Below are 11,519 nucleotides of genomic sequence, written 5' to 3' on the forward strand. Positions count from 1 at the left end.
CCGGCGGTAGAGGGGCCGGCATACACCTAAAAGAATACAAAGAGATCATATGAGAACGTTTAGCCGTTTCCATGTAGAACTTCAGAGAAAGACTTATATGACTGGGCCCAGGGCCCCACCTGAGCCGATTTGGAGAAACGTTGCGTGCTATTCTTGCTGCCCGGTCGAGCAAGGAAGCAGTTTAGGCTTCAAGCAAACTACTTGCAGACATGCACCAAGAGGTTGGAGAGATGGCATTTGTTACCACGCTCAAATCTCATGCAAGGTGGCAAGGGGGATTGTGCATATATAGATTTGTTGCCGAGCACTGCAGATCAGTTGATAGTGGAGTTACCAAGTTAGCACTTTTGAGCCCAATGATGTGCAATTTACAGGCATGCAGAAATATTTTTCTATGATACCGAATGCATCCTTGGAAAACTTTCGAATTCAGAATAAGCCACGTTGCAGTAATCACATTTTTTGTAAACAAAGCACTAAAAGAAACCCAAGCCGAAATTAAACTATGTTCTGTACTTTTCTGTTGAACTTGATTTCAACATGGTATCAGAGTAAAGGTTCTGAGTTCGAATTCTGTCTCTATACTCTTTAATTTCATTATTAAAAAATTTTCACATGTTGGGCTCATCCATTAAAGCAAAGTCCGGCCCACATGTGTGGAAGAATGTAAGAAAATATAAAATATATAAATAAATTTTTCTCATCTTATTAGCTTAAGCTTTTGGGACAAGTGTGATGATTTTAACATTCTCACATTGTTATTTCATATCATATACTCAAATAGCATGAATTGTTTTATTTTATTAGGATTTACCACCAAAGCAAACTACAATTTTTTGTGCTTATGTGATTAATAATTGGATCATGCATGATTACCATATTGAGATCTTAACACGTGGCAAAAGCATGAGCATTCCTTCTACACTCATCTCATAAACTTTATATAGAACTGGAGTTGGTAGGGATTTGGTCTAGACTCCTTTGCATAAAGTATTATGGCCAACAAATTTGATTGGAAGGAATTCAGAAAAAATACTGAAGTTTATCGTATACTAGTATACTACAGATATACAGGTCATAACAGTTGACAATCCCTTGCTTAACCTTCTGGGATGGATGGTGCTGTGCTGAAATTAATGTTAAAATAGTGATGATGACTGTTCGAAACTACCTTATCTTTTTCTCCATCTAAAACATACGCTGTAAATAGATTCAAAGAGAGTATATTTATAAAAGCAGCACATTGATGAACCCCATAATAATATTAGGAAGACAACTACTGTTAAAAACTATTTTTAAAGTTCATAAATATTGCTTGCCGGATATCATGTACAGAAACACTGAATAGACAACTAAAGCGTTGGATGGAGACAATCATGAAAGATTGACAACGAAAAAACAGCGAACGCATGCACATGCCTAAGATTTGCTTTAATTTGTAACCAGACAGAGTTCCTTTTCATGAGATTGTTCATGCCCAGGTTTCATGCTACTAATTTTGTTAGCATAGAGGTGAAATTCCACCCTGGTCTTTTCTCAAAAAGAGTAAAACTTGCATAATTGATAAGAACAGAGCCTTTTATTCCTTTAATCCTCTAACTTTTTGTGTTTTTCAAATACTAACATCTCATCTTCACGCAAGAACTTTAAAAAGATCTAAGTAGGTTGTATGTTAGTATCATTCTTGAAAGAGAAAAATGTAAATGGATGCTGCCCTTAAGAGTTATTCCATTATACTACCCAATGTTAGTCGCATTGTGAAATTGTTTGACATGACATCCCATCATCTTCTACCATGGAGATAGAAGCTCCCTCCCAGGAAATTTAATTTTCTGGAAAAATCTAGTTTATGTTCGTTTGTTTCAAAAAAAAAGTTTTTCATTTTCTATGAAAATATCTCCCCCCCCTCCTCCCCCACCCGATTAAGTATTGTGAGAACCCGTACGGACGTGTGTTTATTCCCATATTAGTTATTCACTGAGTAAATCTTGGGTACTTATATAGGATCAGGTAACCTAAATAATACCTTTCGGCTAGCTATTTTGGGTGAGGTCCTGAGTTATTACAAATGGTATCAAAACGAACTTGACCCATAATATATGTGGACTAAGGGACACTGCAGTACGGATTTAGTGGAGCTAACCATGGGCCGATCATAGTACTTGTGATTAGATTTGAATGGATTTGAACTCTTAGCCTAATGATGATATCAGTGCTTAAACGGAGGAAGTATATGAGGACCTATGCGGGCGTGCATTTAGTTCCACATCGATTATTCTCTAGGTATATAGAATTAAGGATTTCAAATAATACTTTCTGACTAGCCTTTTTAAGTAAGATTCTAAAGTCGCTGCATATACAAACTAGGTCAGAATCCTACACCACTCGATTATGCTCTACGCTAAATCGGTTACCTGCATTGGTTGGTCCAAATATGGTTAACTCTAACATCTTGCAGCAAATCCTGTACAGGAGCGCATAGGTTGGCTGCATCACACCTAATAGCCATCTTCCCTGCCTGAACAAGAACGACAAACGCCAACCATGATCAATGGATCTCTTGATTTGAAATGCATAAAAGTGTCATGGTGTCACCTTGTATTGGATTGGGCTGTGGTGGGCCAACGAAGTTTAGTACCCAACTCGTGGGCGATGGTCCCCATGTCTCGACATCATGATGCACCCGCGTGCATGCCTTTACTCAATTCTCAGAGTGGATTCACCGCTCTCCGAGTCCCCCACGCGGCACTCCCACCTCCCAACCTTTTCAAGCACCCAGCCGTTCTTTTTCTCGCCTTTAAAAGATAGAGAAGAGCCAAGCTCTACAAGCACTGCTCGAGGAATAACTTTTGAAGGTCAAGATGAGATCTTCAACACTAGGTTGGGTTTTCGTAGAGGGGATAACTTTTGAAGCATTGCCCCCGCAGGATAGTTTATTCAGCAGAAAAAGTTGCTTTTTTATGTTTGGTTAGAGGGATACAAGAGAAATAAACGAGTACATCATTTTTTGCAATTATTTAGATTTTATCTGAAGGTTAAGATTACCTTCCAAATTTTAGTGTGTTCAAAGAGTGGACGAACGAAATTCTTATATTTCGTGGAACAACTCTATTCCACCAATTCCTACTTGGATAAGGCTATTCCGTGGCTTTGTACGATACTCGGCAGGTTAATCCCCGATATATCCCTCTGCCAAACATAGCCTAAAAGCCGACACAAATCCCTAAAATTTAGCCATTTTTGTCAGGGGGAAAGACTAATCAATCAAGGACAGGTCAGACATGTATCATTCAGGGGGTCCACGATACATAGTGGCACCGGGGGGTACGTACATACAAGGATCCTGCCTTGATTGAGGATTTTTTTTTCTGCTGTAGCAGAGGGAACTGGTGCTTGTGGAAGCATCAAATTAGGGGGACCAAGAACAACTTGGTTTGAGATCTAGATTCTGGTGAAATTTTGTCAGTTTACATGCAAGGAAGGCACATATCAGAAATGAGGAAAATGAGAGCGACAAAGTTGACATCAACGAAGTCATGACACGGCACTGCTAAAGCCAAAAGAAACCAAGCCGTCCAAAGAAATCATCTTAGCAGAAAAAAAAAAGTAGATTGAAGCATCAGAGGATTAGTGCATAAATATTGCGAAGGCACAAAGGAATCTCTAATGTGGGTAACTAGGGAGTAATAAGCTCGGACATCACCCTTTTTCATGCCACCTAACAGTAAAATGCAAAGAGATTCATAGCCAACGGACACTTCCAGCTTAAAGAACTTAAAACAAGTGCTAGTATATAACAGCAATACTAATAGCAAAGGAGGAAGTACATAGTATGTCTTGGGAACCGAAATTTGGTGCAAAGGCACACCAACTCCAAAAGTTGGATGGCAGGGCCGCTCGGAGGTCCCACACCGGAATGATGATGTCAGTCTCTAGAATTGAGGATTGGAGTAAAATAAACTCACAAGCAAACTCGGATTCGATCTGAACCTTTTGCTTGAGAAAACTTGAAGAATGTCCATGGCCTTAGTTCTATTCAGCCTTTACTCAGGTTCTTAGTGGAAAGGACACATTAGTCCAAGCCAAGAAACACTAACTATTATCATCACTCTAAATCTGGATGCATGTTTTTCCATTGGATACCCCTCAAAACTACAAGCGCTACAGTCAAGCAACCTGCGGCCTTTACTTTTGTTCTTCTGTTCATCTTCTATCTTATTGACACAGAAGCTTTTAAATGCTCCAAGTTAAATGGTCTATATTCCCACAATCCCAAAGGAGAAAAAAGAGCAGTAGTTCTAGGATCAAAATGCTTGTTCTCTTCCTGGTGCTCTCAGCAACAATGTTCCCATCGGGTAGGTACTTGTTGTGCCAACATCTGAACTGCATCTACCAAATTACGATTTCTTCTGCCTCTTTTAATCTCTATCACATTTCTTTTCATCGGTCTGCAGTCAGAACACTCGTTTTAGTCTAGAACAGGGAGACAGAAAGGTCAGTCCTGGAAATCCTGTGCTTTCTGAGCATTAATGCTGGGTTTTCTGTAGAGAAGTTATGGTGATTTCTCTGCATTGCTGCACCAGAGATTGCAGGAAAACACTGAAATGAGAAACTAATACAGATATTGGAAGGAACTATTGAAGATGTTCAAGGCAGCGAGATGGAGGACTGAGAAGAACAAGATAAAAGTTGTGTTTAAACTGCAGTTCCAAGCAACTCAGGTATTTCAATTATCATATCTGACTTCCACCCTGGTTGTCTTCAACATAATTTGGACTACTGTAGATTTTCATACTGCTAGAGACTCGAGGAGAGATATGGGGAGGAGAAGGCAGCAGTTCATCTTGGCAAAGAAGTTGAGAATTAAGGAATATATGGTCATGATTTCATCTTTGTTTAACTCTGCTTCTATTGAAATCCTTTCAGGTGCCGGAATTAGGATGGGAGACTATGATGGTCGATCTAGTTCCTAAGGATGCTAGAAAACCAACTGCAAGATCAGAAAAGGCAGCAGTAATCAAGGGAACTTGTCACTGGGTAAACCCCATCTACGAAACAGTGAAACTTACAAAGGATCCAAGAACTGAAAAGATTAATGAGAAAGCCTATAGATTTCTTGTCATAGCAGATGTATGAAAGATGCATCATTCCTTAATCTGTTATCTTATTATGCTTTTCCACGTTTTATCATTCTTAATAATAAATAGTTGAGCTTCCTTGCAGGGATCGGCAAAAGCCGACTTTGTGGGAGAAATTTTCATCGATTTGGCAATTTATGCTGAAGTGCTTAAGCCCTCTGTGGTTTCTCTCCCATTCAAGGCTTCAGATTCTGAAGCCATCCTGCATGTGAGTTTCCCCACTTTTTAAATGATAGTTTGTGTTTTCATGATGTTGCTAATAATGCAATTTTTAAGAGCAAATCCACTTAGAAATTAGAAGAAAACCCCACACAAATCTACATTTGTCGGTGCGATAAATCAAAAATATAGCACCATCTGGGCAATATATATATATATTATATCCTAATAAGGTGTCTCGAGTTTTGTCACGATTCACAGCCATGTGTTCCTCCATATTGCTGATCCAAAAAATAGATACTGTATGACTCGTAATTTTATATATGTCAACATTGAATTCCTATATCATTGGGCTGTTTTCTGAATTACAGGTTACTATACAGAGAATGCAGGCTGATGCTGAGGGAACGTAACTATTAGACTGCTCAGAATGTTATCTTTATAAAGTTTTTATTTTTCATCTATGTGCTCGTCATTAATTTTAATGAAAATATGTCTAACTTTCAGATTCTTCGGAGCTTTTGATCAAAATGGGGAAACGAACGTTGCAGAGCAACAGAGCAAGATGACAAGCCAGTTGGACATTTCTAATGCAGAGCAAGGTAGCGACTTTCGGAGAACAAATGTTAACTCAATAGAAGTAAGGACAAGTCTTCTTTAAGAATAGATTTCTTGGATTCTTCACTTTGTGATGTATCTAACAGACAATCATGAAAAAAATTCCATGTGATCAGTATGCTTTATATTGCATCACAGAAACCACCCATCACAAGGAAGAAATATAGGGAAATTTATCAGTCAATGAATTCAATGCACTAATTACATTCTTAAGCCTATTACATTAATGCACGGGAGGAAATCAATCTTCATTCATAAATTAGTTCCACATAAATTATGGTACTTATTCATCGGATTGGGAGTTTTAGTTTCATAATTCAAAGATGTGTTTTCTGAAAGATGAGCTAACTGTCAGGTAGGTCAAGATAGATGGTTCTGATTTCACTAATTCACAGATATCTGATGGCCAACTGAAATAGAGGTTAGAGTTTTCTACCTGAAGATTTTTTTTAGGCTCTATTTTATGTAATATTTTTTTTTAATCCTTTAATTTCCTTGTACCATTGACTTCAAGGAGTTCCTAGAAGTTGAAAAGTCCAATTAGACATGCTAATGACAATGCCTATTTCCCAAGCACAAGCAAATCCTTTATAAATAGTTTCTGTAAACTCTCCTTTTCTAATAAAGGCCGGGTGGCTTTGCCTCCCTCTTCAACAAAAAAATGGCGATGCCTATTTTCCTGTTATTTGTAAAGCCTACAGCGCTACCACTAAACTTTACATCTGAATGTTTAGCAGGACCGTTCATTATTTAACAACCAGGCGGAGCTGAGATCCCCCTCCAGAAAAACAATGCCTCAGCAGGCTGAACCTAATGAGAACCTCACAAAGTCTATCACCTGTAATTCCATATCACAATCAGGTTCAGACAGAAGCTCAAGGCAGCATAATATAAAAGCAATTGCAGTCAATAGTAACAACTCTAGTTTCAATCATCTCTAAGCAATAGCCATACTCCTCAAAAGCCAACAACTGATTCTGATTGTTTGGTTACAGGTCATGGAGACCATCAGAGTTCAAACACCCACTGGTCTGTCAGTTCGCAACTTGATGGAAGTATGGATTGCCCGGCGACCAGCTTCGGAGAGACTGGATTGAGAGATGGATCGCGTACTTCAGATATCTCCATCAAGAAACTCAGGAGTGATATTGTTGCTTTGGCAAGACAGGTTGATATGTCGGAGATAGAACTGAAAACTCTTCGAAAGCAAGTGAAGGAGAACAGGCATGAAAAAGATCTTCTCAGCGAATTAGATAGCCTAAAAGAGGAGAGAGATGCAGTTCGAAGAGAATGTGAAGAATTTAAGGCTTCTTTGTTGAAAAGAATTGGCACTGAAGCTATTTCAGTTAAGTCGTGGTTTGACGGTGAAGATCTATGGTCTGTACTGGAAGAAACCAAGAAAGAGCTAAATCATGAAAAGAATCTAAATGCAAATCTTCGCTTACAACTACAAAAGACACAGGATTCAAACTCAAGGCTGATTCTTGCAGTGCAATATCTAGAAGAACTGTTGGAGCAGAAAAATGGGGGCATGATGACTGGTATTAACAGCGGCATAGTGCCTACAAAAGAAGAAATAAATGATGGTTTGTCAGGAACAAAAAATGGAACTGAGTCCTCCCAGGAACAAATTTATGAAGACAAAAATAACTGGTTTCCAATGGTTACAGAAAAAGACAATGAACAATACAAATTGGAGGTACTAATTAGAGAGCATGATGATGTCAAAGCAGCAAATACACTAGAGCAGAAAATCATAGATCTGAAGAGCGAACTAGAGTTCTACAAAAAGGATCATGAAGACCTTGAAATGCATATGGAACAGCTTGCTCTAGACTATGAGATTCTGAAACAAGAACACCACCATGTCTCTTCAAAGCTAAAGCAAAGCCAACTGAAAGAACAGCTAGGGGCACAATATGAGTGCTCAGCACAGCAATCCATTATCAAGGACCTTGAAGACCAAGTTAAAAAATTGGAAAAAGAATTTGAAGAACAGGCTGAAGCATTTGAAGCTGATTTGGCAACTGTTATGCATGCCAAAGTTGAACAAGAACAGAGGGCCATACAAGCAGAGGAGGCACTAAGAAGGACAAGATGGAGGAATGCTAATACTGCCGAACGACTTTATGAGGAATTCAAAAGGCTCTCTGCACAAATGTCATTTTCATTTTCCATGAACGAGAAGTTATTCATGCAAGCACTAACAAAAACTAGTGAATTGCATTTGCAGAAATGTTATCCAGAAGAACCACAGAAAAGAACTAGAGAAGAAGAAGCAACAGAGCATGATCAATGCAATGTTCAAAAGTCAACCGTAATAGATCCTAAAACAAAAGAAAAAGAGCTAAACTTGGAGCTCAAAAAGGAGGTCGAGGAGCTCAAAGGTCAAGCAAGGCAAGAGGCCTTCTCAGAAGAAATGCTAGAACTCAAAGCAGAGATGCAAAGGCTCTTACAGGAGAATGCTTATCTTTCTGAAAAGATGGAAGAAAAAGAAACTTTGGCAGCTGAGTCAAAGATATTGGCTAAAGAAGTTGACATGTTGTCACAAGGCAGCTACTTGGAAAAAGATATGCTTGATGGAAAACTTGTTTCTGTGGGGGAAGAAGCAAAGAAATCTATAGAAGAACTAAATGAACTGAGGGATTTAAAAGATGAAAATGATTCAATGGTCAGAATTCTGACTTCTGAGGTCGTGACTTTTCAGTATGATGATTTGAAGCATTCCTTACTTGAGGATGAACCAGAAAAAGAAAAGCTGAGAAATCAGGTTTTCCAATTAAGTGGCGACCTTCTGAGGGCAGAAGAACAGATCACCTGTATTCAGAAAAAGCTAAAGGAAAATACGAGATTTACAGCCATAGATGGAACTACAGAGACAATCACAATAAACAAGCATAACATATCTGACCTGGCAACTCATGGCTCCCAGGAAGTTAATAATTTGCATGAGAAAGTCAAACATCTTGAGGTAAACCTGCTGCTTTTACAATATAATACAGTTGCATTCTTAGAGAGAGATGCTCGCATAAAGATAAACATATAAAAACTAGCAAACAAAAGCACACACCCACGCCAACATCCATAAACTTACAGCACACAAATCTAGCTGATTTGGTATACAATATCTAGCTTCCAATAATTAAGTTAACCTATATTGGGGCCGGGAAATCAAAGGATAGAATAATGGATATCACAAAACATTCACGGTTAAATGAAAAATTCTAAGCAATAAAATTGAAGAAATGGAGGAGATACAAGAAAATTCAGCAGAATAAGCATGGTCCTTTATGGTTCATTTGATTGTCTATGAACTTTCTCAAAACAAATGATTATAAAACTTGATTTTCAGTAAAGCATATTTTATAGAAACAAGGGGAGACCTGTTTCCATAATTGATAAAACTAATTTTTCAGGTATTACAACCTGTCAAGTTTTACTTCTTATAAAACAAGTTCTCTGGAAAGTAACCAAACAAGCATTTTTTTCCATCAAATTCATTTTTGGTTCTATACAAATCTGTTACTAGTTAAACCTAATAAGCAGACAGCCCCTAAGATAGTAGTCAATAAGCTAAGACACTTTCTTATGCATAACTAGCAGTACAGAATGTTCTATCCAAGTGTGTTCCCAAAATCTACTGATGGATCTCTTTTCTATCAATGCTAATCTGATGATTGTGAAGGTCAAAACGATATAGCAAAGGTGAAGCGAAAAATATCCCTTCTGGAATGAAAACCAGGGGGAAAAAATATCAAAATTTAAAAAATTTGGAAAGGATGAAGTATAAGCTATTTGCAAGTATGCAAGTAATGTATAATATTCTCAGCTGTTAACCGGATGAATTCTGATGTACAATATGTATCATTTTGTATATTTTTTTCTTCAGAGTTGCTACTTAATGCATGCTTTCAGACATAGTCGATATATTGCCAAATTTGAATAGAACTCAGAATGAATCACTGTTTGCTTTTAACATCCAACTACATGGGAAAATAAATAGAAATTAACTGATCATTGGTTTGCATTTCCTCACTGACGCATTTTTTGTTGGCGTCAGCTTCTTCCAATGCCCTCGTTTACTTCCGGGAGAGTGGATGGAATCCTCTCGTCGTCAAAAGACAAGGGTCTTTTATCACTTCTCTACTCACGTTACCGAACTGGTAAATTGAAAGGAATATCCCCATTCCGCATATTCTGTCTGCATGGTTTTAATTTAAAAGGAAAGATGAGCCACCTATCCATCATATAGTTGCTGTTTTCTTGATCAAAAGAGTGACTAAGCTGAGTAACAATTACTAGTTTTCAGCTCCTCATGCATGATTAGTGGATGCAGTTAATTCTCTTCAATATATATAATAAAGATTCAGTACAACCACATTGCCAAATTAATTATGGAATATGAAGATGTATGGCTTACACGAGTGAATTTGATATTATCATATAAATGCCAATTGAAGATTCAGTTTTTTGGGTGTAATTACTAGCTATATTAGCATTCATATGATACAGGAAGACACAGAACTTGTTACAACTAGAGATAGGTGATAAAGCATGACTACTATGGCATTGATAGAGAACCAGACATAAGCTAAAAATCTTTGAAATACTGGTTTTTTTAATTTATCCATGTTCCTTTCTGGTTGTCTAAGAAAATTTTCAATCAATACTTATCAGTATTATGTATGACTTTTTTATGGACATTGTATAATGAGATGACATTGCTTTGTTTGATCCTTATGAATATTCAACATCTACAGCACCATAGGGATGGTCTGGAGAATGAAAAGGAACACCTGACTTCTAATTAATCCAGTCAAGGCAATGTTGCCAAGTCGCGAGTAAAATAGCAATTCTGAAGTTCGGCTGAAAGAGATGAAAGAAAGATATTTGGAGATAAGCCTTAAGTTTGCAGAAATTGAAGAAGAAAAGCAACAGCTTATGCTGGCAAATGGCACTCTTGCATAACGGTGTAAATATTTAGTTATGCTCATATTAATGAAATAGAGACTGGATTTTTTGTATAGATGGATGCTATGTTCTTGACAAGTATGTAGAACTTCCAGACAAACATACTAGAGTAAGATATTAGGTGTTATACCGTAATTTGGATTGAGATAAAATGTATAATATAAAGTGAGATATTAAGTGCTATAATTTAATTTGGATTTTGTCAAAAAAATGTATAATGTTCTATTCCTCTCAAGCAGATATCAGTTGTTTCTAATTAAGTATAATGCCAAAAAATTAAAATTTACAGCAGATGTTTTAGTAAACAAGAATCATTATCTAATGAAGAATGAACATATTAAAGCTATGATACTCCGGTTCTAGGAGTGTGAATCTATATCAGCTGCAGAGTAAGTGTTCTTATCTATCGGTTATTTGTATAATGGAGAACTTCAAATTCCAAAAATTACAAGCGAGTAAACATCACTGATGTACAACTTTATACTCATTCAAGGGGTAAATTGATGTCAAGTAGCAGATTGTTCCAAATTATAATAGCAATTGCATGGTAAACAGCATGCACTTGATCCATTCCTTGGAGGATGACCAGTTTCAGAGTTTCCACTATATATATAAAAAAAAGATTAAAAGAAG

At 37.3% G+C, this 11,519-nt stretch overlaps 1 protein-coding gene across 5 annotated transcripts; it reads left to right on the forward strand.

Annotated features, from left to right (window-relative positions):
- Nucleotides 1–4,072: 4,072 nt before the first annotated feature.
- LOC120109271 (polyamine-modulated factor 1-binding protein 1-like) lies at nucleotides 4,073–11,060 on the forward strand. Of its 5 annotated transcripts, none has more exons than XM_039123025.1 (11): nucleotides 4,074–4,355; nucleotides 4,455–4,494; nucleotides 4,584–4,721; nucleotides 4,927–5,130; nucleotides 5,224–5,346; nucleotides 5,669–5,706; nucleotides 5,805–5,937; nucleotides 6,650–6,776; nucleotides 6,911–8,886; nucleotides 9,976–10,078; nucleotides 10,676–11,060. In XM_039123025.1, exons 3-11 carry the CDS (start codon nucleotides 4,644–4,646, stop codon nucleotides 10,681–10,683), a joined length of 2,790 nt encoding a protein of 929 aa, XP_038978953.1. In that variant the 5' UTR covers nucleotides 4,074–4,355; nucleotides 4,455–4,494; nucleotides 4,584–4,643; the 3' UTR covers nucleotides 10,684–11,060. The 5 variants fall into 5 exon arrangements, with proteins under 5 accessions (XP_038978954.1, XP_038978953.1, XP_038978956.1 ...); XM_039123028.1 differs by having other exon boundaries at nucleotides 6,653–6,776; XM_039123026.1 differs by having other exon boundaries at nucleotides 4,073–4,355; nucleotides 4,455–4,721.
- The last annotated feature ends 459 nt before the right edge of the window (nucleotides 11,061–11,519 follow it).

Source organism: Phoenix dactylifera, unplaced genomic scaffold (genome assembly GCF_009389715.1).
Source record: "Phoenix dactylifera cultivar Barhee BC4 unplaced genomic scaffold, palm_55x_up_171113_PBpolish2nd_filt_p 001972F, whole genome shotgun sequence".
Lineage (NCBI taxonomy): Eukaryota > Viridiplantae > Streptophyta > Magnoliopsida > Arecales > Arecaceae > Phoenix > Phoenix dactylifera.